This window comes from Equus asinus, chromosome 11, assembly GCF_041296235.1.
Source record: "Equus asinus isolate D_3611 breed Donkey chromosome 11, EquAss-T2T_v2, whole genome shotgun sequence".
Lineage (NCBI taxonomy): Eukaryota > Metazoa > Chordata > Mammalia > Perissodactyla > Equidae > Equus > Equus asinus.
Genome location: NC_091800.1, coordinates 6378075 through 6402655, shown reverse-complemented (window position 1 = coordinate 6402655; position 24581 = coordinate 6378075). Strand labels below are relative to the sequence as shown.

Here is a 24581-nt window from a genome sequence, read left to right as displayed (position 1 = left end):
GCTGTTCAGTCATGTTAGATGCCATAAAAAAGCTACTAGCTTGTTTTCCATGCAATGTCATTGTCAAGGATTTATAAAAGTAAATGTGTGATATATTGAAGCACTCAAAAATGTATGCATTATCAGATGAAGATTTAGATGCAAGAGAGGCATTAAATATATAAGTATAAAATTCCTATATAGTGTTAATAATATAATCAATAGGGAACAAAAAGCATTTTTGTAGTTTAAAATAATAATAATCAAATATAACTGAATATGTATTTAATTATAAGCAGAGATGTGTTCGTATGTATGCATATTTAGAATGTCCAACTATGGCACCCAAGAAATGAATATTTGTTGGACTGAATAAAGATGTATCTGTGTGTGAAATCATGAATTGGGAATCAAAAAAAGACATTTTAATATTTCTTTTGCCTTTTTAAAGTCTTGGATTAGTACAAAGTAATCACGATAATAAATAAAACAGTATATGCTAAATGCTTTGTGAATGTTGATGTGCTCTAAACATGTCATTATTACTATATGAGAAGCAGTCTGGTTTCTTGGAGACATCCCTGAACTAGCGTCAGGAGCTGCAGTTGGAGCTGTGTCGCGTCCTCCGTGTGGCCTTGCCGTGGCACGCCCCCAGAGGCACTGTGATGGGGTAACACTCTCTCCCTCTACGCTGAGCCTGCAGAGCCCCATTTTACCAAGACTAACATCTTTGTAAACTAACATTTAGGTAACTTGCCATAGACCGGCCCCGGGCATTTTGTCACCTTCTCCTCTTCTCTGTGCCCTTATGGCCTGAGCACGTCTTTTAACCTCTTTGAGCTTCAGTCTCCTAACCTATAAAATGAGGAAACTACCTGGTCTGCCTCTTTTATAAAGTCGTCTTCAAGATCACATGAAACAGCGTGTGTACAGACGGTCCCCAACTTGCCATGGTTCAACTTAATGATTTGTCGACTTTACGATCGTGCGAAAGCGATAAGCATTCAGTAGACGATAAGCATTCAGTAGAAACCACGCTTCACATTTTGAATGTTGCTCTCTTTCCCGGGGTAGCGATATGCAGTCTCCTGTGATGCTGGGCAGTGGCAGCCGCAGCTCCTGGTCAGTCATGTGATCACAAGGGTATAGACAACCGATTGGCTTACAACCATTCTATGCCCAGACAACCCTTCTGTTTTTCACTTTCAGTACAGTATTCAATACATTACATGAGATATTCAGCACTTTATTATAAAATAGGCTTTGTGTTAGATGATTTTGCCCGAATATAGGCTAATGTAAGTGTTCTGAGCCTGTTTAAGATAGGCTAGGCTAAGCTATGATGTTCAGTAGGTTAGGTGTGTTAAGTACATTTTCAACCTAGTGATATTTTCAATTTATGATGGGTTTCTCCAGAAGTAACCCCATAGTAAGTTGAGGAAGATCTATAATTGTAAAGGACCACACAAAGGTAAGGTACTATTATTTAAATAGCACGTGCAGAATTTCATATTAATTAAGAAAGCTTTACTGGTACCATGTGGATCTTTGGAACCCTAAGGAATACTTCAGAATGTGGGGAGGAAGTCCTCCTGGAGTGTCTCACAAGGTGTGGGACCATGACCTGATGACAGTGAGAGGCCACCGGGGTTCAGGGAGGGAATGGTGCTCCTCGGGAAGGCACCCAAAAAGTGAGATCCTGCAGTGAGAGATGACCCCCTTTGCAAAGCCATTTTCTACTTGCCTCCTCTACCTGTCCGGTCCCTTCCTCTCCTTTCTTTCCTCTTTTTCAAAACCTTATTATGTAGACTGTATTATTGCATCTGTACTTAATTTTTAATTAATAGTTATTATGATAATAAATGAAAAATATTAAGGGTACTATTTCAAACAAAGAAACAAAGAACAATTTGGTCATAAGGTGTTATCTTTATTGTACACTGCTGGATCCATCTTGCTAATATGTATTTGGAATTTTTGCATCTATATTCATGAATGAGATTGGCCAGTAACTTTCCTTTTTGATATTGTTCCATCTGATTTAGATAATCAGGTTTGGAAATATGATCAGCCTCATGACATTATTTGGGTGTGTAGTCTGTTTTCATGTTCTCAGATAGAATCTGTAAGGTACTAGAGTTACATGTTTATTGAATGTTTGGTACAACTCACCGGTAAAACCGTCTAGCCTAATGTTTTCCCTGTGGGGAGATTGTAAATATCAGTGATTGATCTACTTAATAGGATTGACTTATTTCTTGAATTAGTTTTGGTACTTTATGTTTTTCCAAGAATTTGTCCATTTTCAAAATCATTATCTTAAAGCTTTTGTAATGTTTTCTTATCTTTTTAATTCCTGATGCATCCCATTTTGCATTCCTAACACTGCTTTTTTTGGTGACTTCTTTGCTTTTGTCTTGATCAGTCTTGCCATGAGTTTGCCAATTTTATAAATCTTTTTAAAGAACTAACTTTTGTTTTTGCTGATATTTTCCATTGTATTTTTATTTTCTACTTCATTAATTATACTCTCATCTTTATTTTCTGTGGATTTATCCCCATTCCCTTTTTTCTAAATCCTGAAATGGATACTTAATTTTCAGCCTTTCTTCTCGCTGAATGAAATCATTAAAGGCTATAAATGTCCCCATAAATTTACTAATCCCCGTTTTTATTGAAGAAAGAGCAGGTCAAAGCCTCAGTGTTTGTCATGGGCGCTTGTATCTAACCAGAATTTAGTAAGATTCCTTTTGTATTCATTTTATTTATCTTTATAGTTCCCCTCTGTTTGTGGTGCATTGTACTGGGTTTCCATTCATGGTAGGAATGGAAAGTTTTCCTTATAATACATTTAAGGAAAAATATTTCAGGAAAAATGTTAAGTAAGTAATCAAACAGGTGCTGCACAAAGAGACCAAACATCCCCAAAGTGGTATGTTATATCTCAAATATGAGAAAAATTATGAGAGTGATTCATCAGTGACTATAGTTCGGGGAACTGATGGTCCAGGCAACGCCCCACCTTCTCTCGCCCACATGCACAATCTCATTGTTGTGTACAGTTGTTCAATGACAGGGGTAATTTCTGAGCAATTAGAGAATAAGATAGGTCCTCGAGAGATGCGCATATACAAATATTCCAGTGTCCAAAAAAGGAGTAATAGTTTGGAATTCTAAATTGTGGGTTAGATGTCAATTATAGAAGTGATATTCAAATTTAAAGGTTGGATTACTAGAGAGAGAGTTCAGGAGCTCTTGTTAGACAAGGATGCAGTGCTGGGTTCCTGAAGAACTGGAAAGAACCTGCATCTGTTCTACATTCATATTTTGTGGCTATATTTAAAGTGACATTTCAATTGACAAAAACTTTTTTATTTAAAAGACATATTTGGATTAACTCCTATTCTCAGAATTGTTGATGAGTTAAAAATATATATACTTGTCTAGAATTTTAGAGGCGTTAATAACTTAGAACACTTATTCCAACCCTCTTGTTTTACAGATAAAGAAATTGATCCTAATACTCCACTTTATTATGCAGAACTTCTGTTAATCTAAACATTTCAAATTGAAGAGTCCAATTTTTAAATCCATCATCATACAAAAGGCTTCCATTCTCTTGCAAATAATAATTCCTTAATTTAACTTTAATTCTTAATTTTTAATTTTAAATCTAAAATTACTCTAATTCTTGACACATGGCGATCAAAATTTCGTGATATATGATTTATAGAATAATTGGATTGGTCTGTTTCAATTAATCTCATGATGACTAGTAATGTTTTTATTATGGCAAGTTACTGGGGAAGTGTTTTTGAGGAAGAGTTTACAGTGAATTTTGGGTTATTTTCCTGGGTTTAACGAATCCAAGAATCTACAGAGTTGTAAGTATAGCTTAGATTATCACCTCTATGTTACTTTTGTCCACAATGAAGCATCATTGGATACAGAAACAGAATCAGAAGTTAGGAGCTGGTTCTCCAGTTTCCATCCGTCTCTTCCTAGCTAAGTGAGCTTAAGCTCAGTTACTTACCTTCCTGTGTCCAAATTTTTTAAACATATTAGTGATTCCACCTCTCTTGTTCGTCTACTTCAGAGAACTGTTAAACGTGATAATGTCTAAGAGAGCACCTTGAAAATTATGAAGTACTTACAACCGTGATAGTTGTATGAACACGTAGAAAATTCGATCTCACGTGTCTCTGTAGCATATTATTGTTGTGAAAGCTTGTCATTTTTTTTCTAGTTTATTTCTTAAAGTGTTAGACAGTTGCAGGCTCCAATAGCTATTGAGAATATTACTAGGAAAATAAAGACTTTCTGATAGACACATTTTCTCTTCTTTTTCTGATGCAGATGTTTTACTTTCAAACATCAGTTTTATTATGTGTAAAGTTGTAGGTTTGAATTTAAGGGTATCGACCCTGAAAAAAGGCACATCGTGTGAGGCACATACTTCACTGGGAAGAAGCCAGAGAAATAGAGGAGTGAGAAGCAATGCAAAGGGAGTGAGAACATGAAGCTAAATTAAGTAGACATGTTTTTTATTTATAGAGACTGCCATGTCTGGTTACATATGTGCGTTTGTTGGTTGTGAGGCAAGGGATAAATGCTGTGCTATTTGGCAGGGCTGTGGTGCAACCAGCAGTTTATAATTAGAACGTACTGGAGCTAAGAACCATGGCTGTCTTCCACGAGGAATTACATTTTCAGTGCATTTACTTCAAGTGCTTTTCTCTACTCCTTCCTTTACCCTTCCTTGATTTTTCTTTCAGGGCCACAGAAGTGATGCGAAGATGCAGGTGTCACCAGAGCGAGAAGAAATGCGCTGTCCAACGAGTACCGTACATCTGCTGAGATGAGGGTGAGAGACGTGGTGCCAAGAAGTTCTGCATCTTCCCCCACCGCCTTCAAAAAGAAATACAGGGGATTCTCAGAGGAAATTAACTTATTTTTACTTTTGGGAAAAGCCACAAACCACTAGCTAATCAGTACGATTTTACCTTAAGAACTTGTGTGGGTTGTTGGATCAGAAGGCGTCACCCAAGGGGGCACCCGCTTTCAGGCTGGAGAGTCCTACTGGAAGGAAGACAAACACAGAGCCCAGCAATGCTTTCGGACGTCAGATGATGAATGGACACTGAGGGGAAAAGCAGGCTTTTCACCGGCCGGGCCGACCTGAACTTCGAGTGCACATTTAAAGGAAACACAAACAGAACACTTAGAAGAAAGAAAAATATTTTCATGGTTTTCGCAGACAAGTATTCCAGAAGTGACAATGGAGACCAAGGATAAGAGGTAAATGAGTTAATGTTTTAAATTACAACCATTTGCATTGAGATTTTAAGGCTTATTGGGTTTTCCCAAATGAAATGTAAGTAGGCAGAAGCAAATGCGAGCTCCCTAGAGGCAGAAGTGAGTGAACTTTAGACGCTTCAGTTCTAACTGGAATTGTGTATTGACATTTCAAGCCGTGGGTCGAAAGCCATTCCTTACGTGTGTCCAGATGGTTTTGGATTTTCTGTCTCCTGGTGTGGCTGTTGTAATGGACAGTTGACTGCATGTATCCTGTTTTCTCCTTCATCAAATGTATGTCTTAGTGCTTCTCACTGGCTATATGATTATTTCAAAAATATTCAATAAACAATTGTGAAGTACTTGGAGTTTTATTGAATGACCTGAGAAAGGAGAGTGAGCACTCTGCTTTTCCTTTTTAAATTATGATGATAAAAGATGGTGCTTGCTCCTTTCCTCAAATTTAGTTGCTATCTTATACGAACGTATTCTTATTTTACAAGCTTGAGGATTTATGTAAAACTATAAGATTAATGTATATTTATAATTACTCCTTAAATTTCTATGCGCTCTTCTTTTTTTCTTAAGGATATAACAAAATACACTTTCCTTGATTTCAATTCCTATGTTCAGATAGGATGTTCGTTACCTGAGATTTTAGTGCCATAGAGATGAGGTAAGTCTTCGCATCTTGTAACCTAATGGTATCAACAGACCAAAAGACTTTTCAAATTTGAAACACTGAAAAAACTCAATTATTTGTTTTTACCTTTTGAAAATTTTTATTCCTTAGAGAGAGGAAATAAGTGTAACTTTTTCAGTAGAACTTCCTCCTGGCAAACCAGGGTTAATTTTATGACTGATTGTTATTTAAATATATGAATGTACATGGGTATTGAGAATACTTAAGAGGTTTGATTTTTATTTACCAATTGGAATCTTTGGTTATTTTCTGTTTTCTAATATTATAAGAAGTCATCTGAGATGAATTTTCTTACTATTATGATGCTAAATTGTTTTAACATGAGAGAAATATACTCATGTATCATCATACATGTGATCTCACAGTATTTCTGTGGATTTTTCCTTTTTACCTTGTAAAGTGCTTCCATACAGTACTTTCCCGTTAGTTTTGAAAGTAGATGTCTTTGCAAATTAAAGGTGAACTCATTTTCATTCAACTTCCCAGTTGACTGATTTGTTAGAAATAATTTTATTTATAAATTTATTTTAAAGAGCAGTGATTATATAGAATCGTTGATGCTGTCACTAAGTATAAGTTTTCAACAATCAGGATTGAATTGAGGCATCTAACAGATGCTGAAAAAAACAAAAGATTAGATTGTCTTTGCAATCACTAGGTGATAAATTCTGTTTATAGTTAGAAAAAAGTATATTAACTTCAAGTGTATCTTTGCCAATTATATAGAGTTTGGGTATTTTAGAATTTCCTCAGAACTTACTTGCTTATTTACTTAACACTTATTTGCTTATTTACTTAAACTTAAAATGTCAGTGGCTGGATATAGCAACATTTATGAACACGTACAGTCCATGGGTTGAGAGTCAAAGCATCAATCTTAAGATGATTTTTATAAACACACTTTTATTAAGACAGCCAAAACCTGTCTTATTAAGACCACAAATATGTAAAGTTTGATTGGGCTCCTTTTTCCTGGGGCAACATAATAATTTTTCAAGCTGAGAAGGATCCAGTCTTGGCTCCTTGAGCTCCGGGTTGTGTGGAGAGTTCTCAGGGGCGCGTGTGTGGGCGGCAGAGGCTTGCTTGGAGTCCCAGCATCAGCGTGCAGGCTCTTTCTGGGATACTGGGTTTATGTAAATATTTTGGGAAAAGAAGTTAAATTAGCTATCCGATAAGCAATATCAAATGTTATGCTAAAATAAAAGCAGATATGTTATTGAATATACCATCTAAATATTTAAGCTAAAAGTTGAGACTTAATCACACTTGTTGAAGGCCACTTTGGGACTGGTTCCCTCTCCATGACCATCAGGAAGACCCTGCAGCATCAGTACATGCAAAGAGCAGATTCTGGGATATGGAGAGGTGGACCAGATTTGGGGAAACTATCCCCTAGGATGCTGAGGAAACAGTTGTAGTTACAGTGTGCTGAGGAGCTTGGCGTATTTGGGATTGATTCAGGCTTGTGGCAGTGCCTAAGAGATCCTCTCGTGAGTCTCATTTGATAGATGAGAAAACTGAAGTTATATCACTTGCTCAAACTCATAGAGTTGGTTAAAGATAAAATTATTCTGAGACTTGTTAAAATGGCTAAGAAGATTTTATCCAGGACTATTGCAACAGGCATCAAGACCATTGCAACTCCAAATACAGCAAAGACAGCTGGGGATTTATAGCCAGTGAGCAGAGTGAGGGGATCAAGCGATGGAAAATTAATAAGAGGAGACATCAAGGGCAGAGGGATTTCTGCTAAACTGACTTGATAGGATTCTTACTGAAGGCAGGCTAGGGTGATGTGGTATCGAGTGTAGGGGATGAAGAATTGATTAGATATTGAGGGTGATCAGATATTGAGGGTAGGCAGATTCTTGCTAAACTGATTTAGCAGAATTCTTGCTAAAACTGGGCTAGGCAGGTCAAAGACAGAGCCAAGAACAAGGCCCAGTGGAAAAGAGGGCTCAGGAGCCTTCTGCCGTTTGTCAAGGAGAGAGCCTTTGTCACGTTCAGGCCCCGACGTGACTGGATCCACCTCTCTTGTCTTCCTCCAGGGTCCGCCCAACGTGTCTGGCTCCACATCTAACCCGGGCTCGCAGCCCTTTCACTCAGGAGTCTCCCAACAAACCTTGCCCTTAAAATCATTCATTTGATTGACATGTGTTGAGCATTTATTATGTGACAGGTACTTGGGATACATCAGGGAATGAAATTTGTATAGATACTGACTTTTGTGAATTTTACATTCTTGCAAGGGAAGACAGAAAACCGACAATAAATCTAATAAATAGTTAAATTATATGGCACCTTATATGATGGAATGAAAGGAACAGTAGGCAGGGAAAAGGAGTGGGAGTCAATGAGGTTATGTAGGAACATGTGTCACAATTTTAAAAAGGATGGTTGGGACAGACCTCATGGAAAAGTGAAATTTGAGCAAACACCTGAAGGAGCTAATGGAATTAATCATAAGCTATTTAGGGGAAGAATGTTCCACACAGAGGAACCTGTGCAAAGCCCCTAGGTGGGAGCTGCCTGGCATGTTCCAAGAAAAAGGAGGAGGCTGGCATGATGGAGTGAAGTGAGTGAGGGCAAGGGAGGTAGAAGATGTCAGAGGTAACTGGGTATCAGATCATTGTGAAGGAAATGGGGACTCATTGTAGGGTTTTAAGGAGTGACATGACTTACAGTTTTAAAGAATCCCTCTAGCTGTTGTGTAGAGGGCCCAGGATAGAAGTGGGGAAACCCGTTATGGTTTGTTGTAACAACCCAGGTGAGAGATGATGGCAGTTCGGGCCAGGATGGTAGGGTGTTGGAGGAACTTACCTGATGGCTCTGTGGGGGTTCATGTGTCAATCTCCTCAGGAGGCTATGAGAAGATCCTTACCATCTGGCGGTGTCAAAATGTTGAATATGTTTAAGATGAATATCAACAACCTGATTATGATGGGTGTGCATCATTTTTCCAACAACAGTCAATTCCCCAATTCTCTGATACCGACTACGTGTCTAACAATTCAATTCAATTCTAACGCTAATGACCCACTGTTGGAAGAAACCCCACAGGTTAAGGGCTCAGTCCTGCCATACTGCCCCCACTTCATGTGCCAGCTGCAAATGAGATCCCCAGGGTACCCCAACAACAAATTCGGGGATTCCCACAACTCTCTTCCCTCAGGTTCAGTAATTCTCTAGAAAGACTCAGAACTCAGAAAGCACTTTACTTACAATTGTAGTTTATCATAAAGGCTATGACTCAAGAATAGACAAATGGAAGAGATGCACAGGGCAGGATTTGAGGGCAAGGGGTGCGCAGAACTTCCATACTCTCTCTGGGTGCACCACCCTCCCAGCACCTCGATGTATTCACCAACCTGGAAGCTCCCTTAGCCTCATTGTTTCAGAGTTTTTATGGGAGTTTCATTATGTAGGCATGGTTAAATCATTGGTCATTGGTGACTGAACTCCATCTATAGTCCCTCTCCCCTCCCAGGAGGTCAGGGAATGAGGCTGAAAGTTCTAACCCTCTAATCACATGGTTGGTTCCTCTGATGACCAACCCCTATCCTGAGGCTATCTGGGGGCCTTGACCTGAGTTATCTCGTTAGCATACAGAAGACACTCCTAGCACTCAGGGAATTCTAAGAGTTTTAGGAGTTCCGTGCCAGGACCCAGAGACAAAGACCAAATATATATTTTTTACTATACCACAATGGGAGTAACAAAAATTCAGATGGGAGAGCAGAGTCCAGCCTAAGATCACAGGCAAATAGGCTGAGTCCAAGTGTATGAAAACTAAGCCCCAACAGGGAAGAGCAGGTGGGCAGTAGAGGGCCAAGAAAATTCACCAGCCTTGTACTTCTGATGAGAGACAGGAGTAGATTCAGGCTTGGAGCCATGGATCTAGTGGCAGTAGCCCAGAAATAGAGCCAGAGATATAGGGGCCAAAGAAAGAACAAGTGGATTAGCGGTTATTCCATACCTCCCAGGTTTCAGTAGTTCACGAGCAAAATGAGGTCAGTTAATATTTATGCCCATATCTCCATGGCTCCAAACATTCACCTGCTTGACAAGACCTTAACCCTCACGCTCCTTGTCTGCTTGAATTCTTCCCTGGCTATTTCTGGGCGTCCTCAGGGTGGTGACCTCTCATATGGGGTCAGGACCGAATTTGCTCATGTTCTTTCCACTTGAGCCTCTCGGTCAAGGGGACTTGTCACAGCATCTGCAGCTGTTGCCACTGTAAGACGTTATCCCCTGCACCCAACCAACCCCTTGAACCCAAAGCGACTCTGCAGCCTATTAATGGGGTGCTGAGGGGAGATGAGTGGCTTCTCCTCAAGCCCATGCTGAGACTGTTTTCTAGGAGGGAAGCAGTGCTGCATGGACTTGGTCCTATCCAGTAGTTCATGAACACTGTGCCTTGACCTTCTGTCCCCATAGGCTCAAAACCAGTCCCTTATGTGTGGCTAGTGAGGGGAGGATGGGTCCTGTCCTGCCCCGTCTATGTCTTCTCTCTCTCTCTTTTCCTTAGAGACCTCTACATCCAAACAAAACAAACACTCAACAAATATCCTCCCAGCTCCTTTAAGAGAAAACAAATTGTGTAATGGAAACAGCTAGACTTTTGAGCCAGACATACTTGGTTTTGTTGACCTTAAAGAAATAGACAGCCAGTTATTTCTCCAGCAACAATGGGTTTATTCGGGATCAGCAAAAATTTGCCATTTGGGGTCTGCAACCATGACGAGCCACGTGCAAGTCCCCCACAGCAAGGGAGGAGAAACTCTTATAGAGGGTAAGAGGAAGTTGAGAGGACTATTGTAAACAAAGTGTTAGACGTGTAGTGGCCTTTCATTTCTTTTCTTTTATTGGGGTCACATTGGTTTATACCATTATGTAAATTTCACGTGTGCATCATCATATTTCTGCTTCTATATAGAATGCATCATGTAGTGTCTTTTCATTGGCTGAGCGTAGTCTCTCATTGGCTGAGCTTCTTAAGTACATTGTTCTCAAAATTAAGAAGGATTTTTAAGTTTAAGGAACAAATGAAGTTACAAGTGCGTGGTAAGGAAGCGCCTTCTAGAGCAGTGCTGCCCGTTGAGAGTCTTTTGCCTCAGAGATTCTCCTCAGAAGCTGTGTCACCAGAATTCAAACCACCACCCTACACAAATGGATGGCACTTCCACAGATAAATGCTTTAACATCAGCCATATAGTAAGACCAAAAAGAGATGTTTAGAGTGATCAGAGGGAGAAGCTGATCTTTGAGGGATCTTCTAGTTCCTAAGTGAAGAAGCTCTTAGAACAGTAAGTGATCTGTACATGCCAACAACATTGACTAAAAGAAAATTCTCCAGATTCTGCACAAATGCCACTTGTTCCTTCGTCATTTGATCTTCCACAGTCTGAATCGCGACTGCCCTTTGGCCATGTTGCTTTTTTCACCATTACTTTTCCCCAACTTATGTATAGTGAAGGAGGGTGCCTCTTCCCAAGTTTTGAAAACCTGTTTCGGAGTTTGTGATGAAAGGCTAGATCAACTCACAACTTTATCTAATGCCAGTTTATTAATATCTGGCCATTAAGAGAATTAATAAAGAAAAAAAGAAAAGTTAAGGACCCACTTCTGTTCTCCTAATTCTTCTTTTTTTCTTTTTTTCTAAAGATTGGCACCTGAGCTAACAACTGTTGCCAATATATTTTTTTTCTGCCCAAATTCCCCCACTTCATAGTTGTATATTTTAGTTGTAGGTCCTTCTAGTTGTAGCATGTGGGATGCTGCCTCAGTGTGACCTGATGAGTGGTGCCATGTCTGTGCCCAGGATCCGAAATGGCGAAACCCTGGGCCACTGAAGTGGAGTGCGTGAACTTAAACACTCGGCCACGGGACAGGCCCCTCCTACTTCTTAATTTGTACAAAGGTGGCAATAGTGAGCGGTTGTAAGAAGCCAAATATGTGAAGACCACAGCGTTCTCACAGCTGGCAGTGAATGACGAGGAATATAGAATGACATATGAGAGTTTGTAGTCAAGTAGCGGCTTTCAATAGTGTATAAATAAAGGAAATTCATTTCTTATTTTATCACTCATAAGTGGAAGTTAAGTGCTGAAGATGTTCAGGAAGAGACGTCTCTTCTCGTTGGTTTGACTAAGGAAACTTTCTGCTCTTCTGACTGGGCATTGATTGATGGATGGAATCTCAGCAGTGTTATTAGGTTCTTCTCATCTCTGATGTGTTTTTCTTTTCTTTTGAGGAAGATTAGCCCTGAGCTAATATCTGCTGCCAATCCTTCTCTTTTTTTTTCACTGAGGAAGACTGGCCCTGAGCTAACATCCATGCCCATTTTCCTCTATGCCTGCCACAGCATGGCTCGCCAAGCAGTGCCATGTCCACACCTGGGATCTGAACCAGTGAATACCAGCCGCCAAGTGGAACGTGCAAACTTAACTGCTGCGCCACCAGGCCGGCCCTCTGATGTGTTTTATAACTATCTCCTGAAATGTGGAAGTGTTCCCAATGCGCCATTCATGCTCTTAACAACTTAAGTATAAGATCAGTGCTTTCTTGTTACGTGATCTGAGTCTGAAGTTCTTGCTTCTCACCAACTCTCCAGAGAGAGACCTTGTAATTTCCCTGCTTGCGTGTCTCAGTCCTTATTCCATTCCCGAGCACTTACTCTGTTCTGTGCCAGGCACTGGGGGTGTGCAGAAGGGATCCTGAGACCTGTTCTGTTCTTAAGAGGTTCCCAGTCTCCGGAGAGGGTCATCGCCCCGTAAATCCATGGGTTATGAAGTGTGGAAAGATGGATATACATCTTCCACACATGGGACAGATGGATATACAGAGTATTATAAGAAAATAAGAGGGGCCGGCCTCATGGCGGAGTGGTTAAGTTCGCGTGCTCTGCTGCGGCTGCCCAGGGTTTCACCGGTTCGGATCCTGGGCGCGGACATGGCACCGCTCGTCAGGCCATGTTGAGGCGGCGTCCCACATGCCACAACTAGAAGAACCCACAACTAAAATATACAACTATGTACCAGGGGGATTTGGGGAGATAAAGCAAAAAGAAAAAAAACGATTGGGAGCAGTTGTTAGCTCAGGTACCAATCTTTAAAAAAAAAAAAAGAAAATAAGAAAGGACACATAAGCCTTATTTATTATGGACTCATTCCCAGTTTTCCTTAAACAGTATTGGGTAGAGAGGGAAAGTTTCAGAATTGCAGTGACATCTGAGATGGGCCATCAAGGATGTGTAAAGAGTTTAACAGGTAGGGAGGAGGCAGATGTGTAGGAGGAAACAAAATGCGCAGAGAAATTTGCAAAAAAGTGCAAAGACATGAATACCCCTGCAGAGCTCCAGAGGGATGTTCTGGAAAGTGCGGCAGGGACAAGGCTGCAAAGGTGAGCCTGACTTTGAAGTGTTGGGACTTTATCATGTGGGTAATCAGAAGGACTGCATATCGTGACAGGGAGAGGGTTAGTCAGACTCCATTACGGAGTAACTCAGTGGCGACACGAAAGATTGATTGGGTGGGAAAGGGTTTGGGGAAGTGATACTGGCTGGGACCCAGACCTAGTGGTCTGAGTAAGACAAGGTGAGGACTTGAACCAATATGAACAAGCAGAGGGAATGGATTCAAAAGATGTTTAGCACAGTGGAGCCCTTAGACAGGGTGGCTGACTGGATGCGTAAGTGGACGGTTTGTGGAGAATAACCATTTCTTTCTTGGGATATTTGTTTTGTATTATAATATCTTCAGTTTATTTAATCACAATGGAAAATATTTAGAAAACAGGAAACTGACCAAAGGCTTAAAAGACAAATACACATATAATTTTAATTACCAATGAAATTAAGAATGTTTTCTGAACTATATTCAATTGCCCTAGTTTTCTAATCGATGAGTTTCTTATATGAATTGCTTAGCATTATATTTACAAGGATTACAGAAATAGTGAACAATCATACAATTTGTTTAGATTTAGGTTTTGGTGAATTCTGAAAAAAAAGTACATTTGAATATTATTATATGCTTTCTGTATTTAAAAATTTAGCTCTTGGTGCTTCAAAAATGTTCATTTTTATAAGCAGTGAGTAAATAGACATCTTCCTTTTCCATTTTATAACTATCTAATTTATCCAATGAAATCCCATCAAGAGAAATTTGAAATAGGTTGAGAAATGAGCAAAATGTAGAATTTTAACAGATGAAGCTTCTATTCAATTGTAGTGCTCATGTAAAATCCAGTTGTTTTTTTTTTTGGATTCATTCCCAATTTTCCTTAAAAAGTCCTTTGATCCGTTTCTAACTTGCGATTTGTTTGTGTACCCTCCAGTAGAGGTTGTCTGCCAACTACTGTAATTGTTTTGCATGACAGCAAATGCGCGCACATTTATAAACCCTTCCGTGTGAGGAAGACTGTAGCATGCTCCTCTTTTAAAATAAAGCAAAGAAAAAAATAGAGCATTATTTTTCACAACCTCACAGATCCGTAATTTTGTGGACGTGGTTTCTACAATTCATAGTTGAGTTATCGTGGGACTGGCTCTGCACAGAGGTGAAACAAAGATCGCCCATTAAACTGCTCAGTGACAATATTACTCCAAGTCCAGATGCTTAGAAATGGGCTACATAGGAACATGTTTTTTATTGTGAAATATCTTGAATGAATATAAGCAAGAAATGTTAAAAATAAAATGAGATAAAAATAAATGATTCTCAAATGCTTCTGACCAGAGGATGTTAGTTTGATCAAATTGTGGCCTAGGGATTCAATCTGAGACACCATTTCAAATCTGAATAAAGGGGAGTGTAGTTTTAAACAAGTAACTCAGTTGGCTATAAAATAGAAGTAGTTAATCGTAAAATCTCCCCCTTTTTGGCTGACTGTCTATATCTCTATTCGGTAATTCATACTGTCTATTTACCACCTTGATTTAGAAGTGTTTTCCAGCGTGTGTGTGAGGGCTTTTGTGCTGCCTACATCTAGCCAGACTATGCAGTTGCCACATGCTTGAAAATACAAGATTGTGATTAGCCCTTAGGAGACAACTCAGGACACTGTTGTCCCTAAGGCATGCTGACTGTGCATGATTTTTAGAATCTCAAGCAAAGTGTTTCCTCTTTACTTCAATATCGGAGAGCAACATGAATAAGGGAAATCGAGTAGAGACCTGGGTTCCAATCTGGACACTTGTATTTGTAAGGAAAACTTCGAGAAATTCTTTATCGTCTCTGGGTCCTGAATCCTGGCTTAATTGTGGATGATAATGTCTCCTTTGTAGGTTTATCCGGGAATTAAATATGATAGTGGATGTGAAGGATTTGACCTGTAGTTGGTGATAAATAATACAAATGAGCATTATTTTAACTGTTGGAATATATCTTTATAGTGAACTCCAAATTTATCTGTCTCTAGAGACACAGAATTTTCATACATGAAAACCATTCCTCTATTTGATTAGTATAATGTGTCCCCTGGCGTCATTTTTTCCCCAGGATAAACATCTCTAGTTCCATCAATAACAACTGCATATGGGGATATGGGCGGTGATTAAAAACCCAAGTTTTGGGTTCATTCCAAGTGAGGTTAGATTTTGGCCCTGTATGTGGTCTTGGGCAGTTGGAACCTTTCTCAATCTCTCCTTCATCATCTATAAAATAGGAATAGAAATGCCTCATAGGATTTTAGTGAAGATTAAATAAGAAGTGTTTGGTGCCTGGTAAGGCTTAATTAACGGCAGGTGTTATTCTTAGGCATGGTTTTGAGTTTCTCACCATCCCAATTGCTGCTTAAAATGAACAACTGTCTTTGTGATATGATTTCAGAGGCAGTTGGGTGACTAAACTTCCCAAAATATGAACCCCATTCCCCACACAGCAGTAGAAATTAAAATACAAATATACTTGGGAGAGCGGTATTAGCTGTGGTCTTCCTTCGTGAAGAAGCAAGCAGTGATCAAAGGAGGGCGCGATGGCCGCTGAGAGTGGTATGTGCTGTGACAGCCACCCTGTCTTCATTGTCCTTTCTAAGGAAGGTCTAAAGAGGTAGAAAGAAAGATAAATTCTATTTGTAAACACACACAGACACATGAAAATGCACAAGAAGGGAATACCAGGGCCAATTTGGAATGAGACCTTCCTCGTGAGCAGGAAGAATGAGGAGGAACTGAAGTGTGGCCTACATGGGTAGTAGAACCAACCACAACGTGCTAGATCTGGCTGGATGCTGAACCCTGTGTATGCTTGGGGATAAAGATCATGAGGGAAGAAAAGAGAAAAACAGATTTCACTCCAGATATAAAATCAATCAAAAGTACAGTCTCTTTTCTGACTGGGACATGAAGCCATTGTGCTGGTCCTGGAGAGCACTGTTAATGGGAGACAGTATCTTGGCATTGGTAGCAACTGATGACTCAAGTAGGTTTCCTTTATTTTAGCACTTTCTCTTTTATGATAAAATCATGTTTACTATGTTTGTGTATCGTTCTGTTCTCGAGCTCCTTACGGGCAGAGGGCTTGTTAATATTACCATTACTTGTGATTTCTGAGCACCTGGCAGAGTGCCTGCAGATAGAATGTGCACAGTTGATATCTACTGAACTCAACAGAGCTGAGGAAGTGGTGGAGAGAAGGGTAGGGCACATCCTGAGGGGGTGAAGTGGAGATGAGGTTTAAGAGTACCCAAGATGCTTTGCCTTCTTCACATTTTTTTCTGGCATTGCCCTTTACTATTCAGATGTCAAAGCAAGAGAGAAGGGTGAAGGAAGAGGCTGAGGGTGAGAAGAAGAGTATGGAGGCTGCCATCTTGAATTCCTGCCTGGTTGCTGTTCCCATGAGGTGATGCACCTCCTTTATCATAATACCAGTGCCCAGCGCTAGTGGGTGCTACACATTTTTGCTCTATGAATAAAGGAGCATCTTCCAGGTCAGTGACAGCCCCATGTCACCTGACAATAACCCTGGGAGGAAGGTGTTATTAGTCTAGTTCTACAGGTGAGAGAGTAAGCTCTGAGCAGTGACAATCCTCCCTCTGGCAGATGTAAGAGCCGGGGGGCGGGGATCATACCCTCAATTGACTACCACTCAAAGGGCAGAGGATGGAGGACAGAAAGTGAAGGACAGCAACTCAGGAAAAGAAAGAAGGGAAATTAACTGACTGGAAGAATAACAATAGCTGGAAGAAACAGAAAAAAGGAAGTATATTACAGTGTATTATGGTATTTGTTGCTCATAGTATTTCCTTTTTTATGCTCAATTTAATCAGTTTTATGATGGAATGTTTTATAGATTATATCATAAGTTTCCTACTATTGTGTCTAGGAGGTGAGAGTGGGTGCCTCTGGGATGCGGAAGCCAGGAGAAGGGAAGGGATGGGGCATGGCTGCAGCTGTCTGTTACTGAGCGTTTATTCAAACATTCTAATTATTAGCATGCAGTAAATTTATTTTAATGTACATGCTGCTATAGCCAGCTCACTCTATCTCCATATTTTCTATAAAGTATTTCAAGAGAGGAGGTTTAATGAAAGTTCATCACAAATGGAAGAGGAATTCAGAAACCACATGTGGTTTTATTATTCCCCGAAATGGCTGATACAGCTTGAGATGTGTCACCTTCACAATGTCCGAGGGCCTGAGTCATTTTTTCCCTTTCCACTGCAAAATCCATTTGGATTACTCAATTGATGCAACTAAGCATGACTACACTTAAGCCCTTACTGGTTAATTTTGCTTTGGCAAAGCTGTCTTTGAATACTCTAGGATTTTTGGCAACCAGACAACTTGCTCTCATTAAAATTAACTGTAAGTTCGAAAGCATCATGTCAAGTCTGTACAATCCTATTTTCTGAAAACTTTTACAGTACTTTAGGGAAGTCATAATGCCCTCTTTGGAAGTAGAAAAGGCAGGAATGTTAATTCTGAAACATGATGTCGTTTCCTAGAGCATGTTTAATGTAACTAAAAATAAAGGTTGAGCAATTGTGTCTACATTAGCACAAAGAGAAGGGAAGTTTTGTCATTTGTCTGGCTTATTCGTTATTGAATGTGGCCTGTGGGGTAAATTCTGCCTGGGCCACCAGTGTTTCTGGTTGAAGAGCTAGTCTTCCCTTAAAGGGATTACTCTGCCTAGGGTTTGAAGGCGGAGCTCGGATCTCCCATGCCCTGCCCTCAGCGAACTTAGGGAGGAGACACAGATGGGATAAGGGATCCAGGAGGTGGAGATGAGGCTCACAGCCCATGTGAAGCTTCCCGCTTCCCTGATGAAGATTGAATCTGAAGGAGTGGACACTGAGGAAGGCTGGAGAATCCATGCAAAGACCCCTTGAGAGGGCTCGGAGAGTTAATTTGATGAGGCTGGAGCATAGTGTGGAAGGGGAGGTGGGAGGTAGGGAAAGTGAATTGGGGGGTAGCGAGAGATGAGAGGGAAAAGTAGTGCTTGACTGTTCTGAGAAGAAGTTTGCATTTTATCTTGTTTATGTATGTATTTGGGAACAAAGATGTCAGCCTCCATTCTGGAAAAAGACTAAGAAGATCTTAAGACAGTTAAATAAATAAACCACTGGGTTCGCCAGAAAAGTCAAAGTAGCCGCATTGAAAAATTTTTGTGCCCAGAAGGATTCTACACATAGTGGTTGAGGGAAAGTCTTTGCATTCACAACAACTATGATGTTATTATTATTATTATTTTAGATATAATTCACATACCATAAAATTCACCATTTAGAAGGGTCCAATTCAGTGATTTTTAGGATATTCACCAGGATGTGCAACCATCGTCACTATTCCAGAACATTTTCATCATCCCTAAAAGAAACCCATTAGCATTCACTCCTCATTCCCCCTTCTCCCCAGCCCCTGGCAACCAGTAATCTACTTTCTGTCTCAATGGATTTGCCTACTCTGGACATTTCATACAAGTGGAAGCATATAATAGGTGGTTGTTAGTGCCTGGCCTATTTCAATTAGCATGCTGTTTTCAAGGTTCACCTATGCGGTAGCATGAATCACTGCTCCCTAAAACTCTACATTGGGTTTGGACAGTTTTTTCCCCACGAGACGGGGGGATGTGGTAGCGGGACGGCGCCTGCAGGAGGCGCGCAAGATGGCGCAGGGTCACATGGCCTTTGGCCCGGTGACGGGACTCGTTGCCGTGTAGGGGCACATAGATCTCGGTTTAGTACTACAACCCCTGCAGGGCACTGCTAACGTGCCTCAGGAGCTTCAGAACTTCCTACCTCAGGCAAGACAGGATGGGGGCAGGAGAAGGACGAGTCTGAGATGGGAAGGAACGCTGAGGCCACCTGGGAGGATCTGGGAGGGCACAAGCAGTCAGGATGCAAAAGCTGGAGGTTTCTGGTGCAACAAAGCCGAAATCTCCAGCACGGAGTTGCATCTCTCCAGTGCATCTCTCAGAGAGAGTCATCAGAATGTCGGTTCTTTTTTTTTTTTTTTTTTTTAAAGATTTTATTTTTTCCTTTTTCTCCCCAAAGCCCCCCGGTACATAGTTGTGTATTCTTCGTTGTGGGTTCTTCTAGTTGTGGCATGTGGGACACTGCCTCAGCGTGGTCCGATGAGCAGTGCCATGTCCGCGCCCAGGATTCGAACGAAACACTGGGCCGCCTGCAGCGGAGTGCGCGAACTTAACCACTCGGCCACGGGGCCAGCCCCCAGAATGTCGGTTCTTAATCTTAAACCCCAGGCACAAATTCTCTGAGGGTCTCAGTGTGAGTTCTCACTCGGATTTTAAGAATCTTCACTATGGAAGTAAAATGTGCCCGTGACCTCATTCTTCCACTCTGCTAGTGGTTACTTGTCCTGGGGAGGAAGCCAAAGTGGCAGCACCGGTCCTGCTACATGACCTGTGGGTGAGGGTCAGCTGGCACTGGCAGACTGAGTGTGGGATGCCAGGACACAGGCTGCTGGAGCAAGCCAGAGAACTGCTGCCCGGAGGGCTAAAGCTTGGGCACAGCCAATGTGTAGTGGGGCACAGTCAGAGCCACACCACAGCTGTGGCTGCAGTGAGCCTGGCAGTGCTGGAGCCCTGGGGTCAGAGGCCAAGGAAACCAAGACGGCCGCAAGCGGGGAGGACTTTGGAAGCACAGATAACCAGGGCATCGCCTGCGAGTCCAGCATGCAGGCAGAGCGAGCATTCACCCATTCATGTATTCAACAGTATTTACTGAGTACCTGTGGCATGCCAGGCCCAGTCCTGTGCGGGGAAGAGGGCAGTGAATTAAACAGACAACAGAATTACACGCTCATGGAGTGAACAACAGAGTGGGCTGAGACAGATGTTGTACGAAGCAACGATTGAATACGTATTAGATAGTGATTGATGCTGTGGAGAGGGATTAAATTAAATTAAATTACTTAAGGGATATGAGAAGTGCTGGAGATGGCATTAGGAGTGCTGCTTTTTTAATAGGATGGTAGGAAGTCCTTCTGAAAAAGATGATATTTGAGTGCAGACATAAAGGAGATGAGGGAGTAGGAAATGCCATCCGGATGTAGATCATGCCAAATGGGACCAGCAGGTGCAAAGACCCTGGGGCAGGCTGCATGGTTTGGTTTTCAAGATCTGAAGGGTGCCAAGTGTGGTTGTGGTGGAATGAGCTGGGGAGATGAGCAGGGACTTGGGGGACAATGAGTGAGGAGGACATGAGGCCAGGGACATAGGGGGCTTGAACACTAAGGCCCTGTGGCCTAAAGACTGACTTTTCCTCTGAGTGACATGGGAAGCTATTGTACATGACTTTTCTTCCTCAGCTCACCATTTTACATAGATTTTGCCCCTGTTTTCTGTAGTCACATCTTTCATAAGACTCTTGATGCCACCTGCAGTCTTCTGTCATGTTTTTATTCAAGAGGTTGGGTCATCATTTCATTTCACATGTAGTCCTGTATTGAACTCAAAATCGTTTGTCAAAACAGTACTGTATTTGAATGGTTTTTTCCAGAAAGGCCTAGGAGAGAGAGGAGGAGATAGGATGGTGCTGCCAGAGCAGATGGGCAGTGGGAGGGAGTGGGGAGGTATGCAGATGCCCAAGAAAGCATAAAGAGGACGCTGGTGGAGAACCAACAAGCCTGACGGGCAAATGGACTCCCCATGCTCTTTCAAGGCCAAGTGCTAGAAAGCTCTAACAGAGGGGGTTTATCAAACACAGCAAGGTCAGTAATGCAGCGGGAAGGAAGAGAAGAAAGCTCTATGAGGTAGCACAGAGACGCCTGGCTTTCTGCTGGCCGAGGCAAAAGCATTATTAACGATGTCATCTGACATTCTGTTCTGCCCGGCTGTCCCGGGTCTGGGTGCTCCCTGCCACACGCAACCTCGCACACACACCAGCCGACTTGTAGGAATATTAACAAAAATGACGTGCTTCCCATTAAGGCCATAGCACTCACTGAGTGAATTCACAAACAAACCCACATCAAACAAGGTATTCATCAGTTTGAAGAATGCCTCAATCAGTCAAGTAGTTTAATCGACTTTGGAAGAGATGCTCCAGGTAGAAATCTGTAGTGGGTAGAATATATAGGATTGTGATGTGAGAACAATCTTAATTTCAAACACTTCACACAGAGTTACGGTAATAAAGTGAGGTGAGCTAAGGAGAGAATGAACTGAGTAGCTATTTTTCTTTGTTATGGGGAAGAAATGATGTTCTTACAATGCACATCTGGGTCAGGGGTGTGTTTCGTCACTTGTCAACGTCATCCCAAAGCTTCCTTCGATATGCTTCCTCACTCAACAGATTTGGTCCTCCCCTCAGATGGCAGCCATGTAATACAGCACCCTGACACACGTCATTTTTTATTCCTTGCCCACTGTGTTTCGTCATAGGACTTATTTCCGCTTTGCATATTATATATCTGTGTATTCATTTATTTTCTGCCTCCCCATTATGAAAATGGGAGCCTCGTGGGAGCTGAGTGTTGTTCCGTTTCACGGCTATAATTCTGCATACCGTGGTGTCTGAACTTTGAATTAATGAATATATTATCTCTCTCTCGCATATATTTTTGTTGATTTACATGTCATTTGTATTCTATTGGGCTCTGTGAGAACACAACTTGAGTTGTTCTGATGGCTAACGTGTATCTAAGGTGAAAAAGTGCTAAAATAAAGTGCTTCCTACCCCTGTTTTGACAGTGATATTGTGTACCAAAGCATTTAGGGGACAGATCTGCCCTCATATACACAGTTGCAAAGGGCCTCAGAGCGAGTTCGGTGAGTGAGACCCCTGAGGCCGAGTACAGAGAGGGAAGAGAACTTCGGGAGAGATTTCTTTGGAGAGAGATGTTGCCAAGTGGACAGGGTTCGAGGAGTTCACTCCTTTGCTTCAAGCCTGGTGAACCACGTGAGAGCTTGAAATATGTGCTCACAGACATACTTGGGTCCAGACCCACTTAGGCATGGGGCTCAAGCACTCCGAGGCAACAGGAGGGAAGTGGCTGTCTTAGCATTGGCCTGCGCTACCTGAGCTTGTTGGGTAAGGGATAAAAGAGAATTTTCCATAGACCACACCTGAGCTAAGTGGGAAAGCATCAGGTTGGGGTTGAATTGGGGCCTCTTCAATAGGGTCTGCTCGAAGGGAGGTGGGGCTGGAGCTACAAGTGGGAGGTGACGGGGACTCCTCAAGCTTGTGGAAGGAGTCATGAGTGACCACTTGGGATGGAAATGCATTTACCTGGGTGGTGAGGACCTTAGCAGAGAGGTGCTTTCCAGAGAGCCCTCCAAGAGAAAGAGCGAGCTTAATCACCTGCCAGACCCCCAGGGTTCCAAGCCACCCAGCCAAGTAGGACCAGCCCATCCTCCTGCCTTTCTTGTCTTCACAGCTTTGGCCTGTGCGGGGTCAAATTTCAGTTACTATTTAGGGGGATAGGGAGAGGGCAGAAACTGCCCACCCCACCCTCCCAGAAGGCAGGCAGCTTCTGACTTCCAGCCTTAGTGTGGGGTGGTGATGGCAGCGGCAAGGAGAAAGCTGACCTTTGAATGAACATCAAAGGTTGAAATTTTATTTAATAACTTTGGCTGGACTTATTCCAATTATAGAATTGAAATTATGTTTTCTAATTTAAAATGACCTCAAGACTGTCATTAGATAAGAGTAAGCAGAAAAATCATAGGATCTGCCAAAATTCCCATCCCAAGGCAAAGAAAGATTACTTGCACAAAATACTCCCTACCCCTCTACCCATCCTTTTAAAAAATGTGCTTTGATATGTTATTACTCAGGCTTTCAAAAGTTATATTGTCTTCTAATATTTCTGCAGACAATTTAAAAATAATTTTGCCATGTAGATTAGAGCAATATTGTAGATAGTGTTGTAGGCTGATCCAGCAGTCACTCACAAGTCCCTACTCTCTTGCTGGGACCTTCTACTACAGAGGCTTGAAAAGCTAAATATTCATTTTTCCTGCCTTCCTTGCAGCTCAGGTGGCCATGTGATAAAGTTCTGGCCAAAGAGAGAGAAACAAAGTCTGCTGGGAAAATTCTTTTCCTGATCAAACAGATGGAACTATCCTCTTCCCTTTCCTCTTCCTCCTACATTGAATATGGATATATTAGAGCTGTATAAGCCATTTTATGGGAAGAAAAGAAAGTCCCAAAACATCACTGGGATGCTGGTCCTGACATTTTTGAGGAATGGCCTTCCTCCAGACTTCTTGACGTGTGAGGAAAAAGGAAAACAAACCCTTATCATTTTAGCTACTGCTAGTCAGGTAATCAGTTGCTTACATCAAAACCATTTTGAACAGAACCCAAAACAAAACAAAACCTTGTTGACTGATGTTAGGAGTAAGTTAATATCTACCTATAAGCAGGCACTCATTTAACTCTCAGACATATCAGTAACATTTATTGCATATTACTCTGTGCTAGGCCCTTAAGATGCAAAGAGGAATGCAGTGGTGCTCCCATTGGAATGAATAAAAATTGGTTATAATTAATAAAAATGTGATACATGCTATAATACCAATATGGATGCACAGTGTACAAGTTATATAGAAAGAAGCAGCCTCAAAGAGTTGAGGAAAGCTGGGAGAAGTGGTGATTCCTGGACTAGGACTTAGGGAATTATCAGATGGAGAGTGATGGGGGGAGGACTGTAGGTGAGTGGGGACAATGCAGGTAGAGTGCATGGGGACAGCTAGGCAATATGAAGTGATGGTACTTTGGAATTGTTGTAAATATTGTAGTTTAATATTTAATGGTACTCGGGCTCTGGAATTGGACTACCTGGGTTCAAATTCAGGCTTTCCCATTGATAGATGTGGAACTACAAGTAAGATGTTTAGTTTCCTTTTCCTTATCTGAAAATTGAGGTTTTATATACTTCTTGGGGTTGTTGGGAAGCTCAAATGAACTAAATCACGTAAGGTTTTTAGCACCTGCCTTGCACATAGTAAGTATTCCATAATCTTTAATATTTCTGACTGTATCATGGAGGGTGGGATGGCCTCAGAAGAATCTGAGAAGGTTGACTGGGGTTAAATTGTGCTGGGCCGTGTATGCCATGCAGGATAACTTGAACTTGATCCGACAGCCATTGGGAAATTCTTGCAGGTTCTGGAGCACAGAATTAAGTCAACAATGG

General features: G+C 41.5%; 1 protein-coding gene across 3 annotated transcripts in view; it reads left to right on the top strand.

The window, feature by feature from the left end:
• The first annotated feature begins 5088 nt into the window (after positions 1-5088).
• SACS (sacsin molecular chaperone) overlaps positions 5089-24581 on the top strand; it is a 69842-nt gene continuing 50349 nt past the window's right edge. For all 3 annotated transcript variants that reach the window (XM_070520391.1, XM_070520390.1, XM_070520393.1), the window contains exon 1: positions 5089-5277. In XM_070520391.1, the coding sequence (XP_070376492.1) occupies positions 5258-5277 (20 nt within the window). In that variant the 5' untranslated portion in view covers positions 5089-5257. The remainder of the gene's footprint in view (positions 5278-24581) is intronic.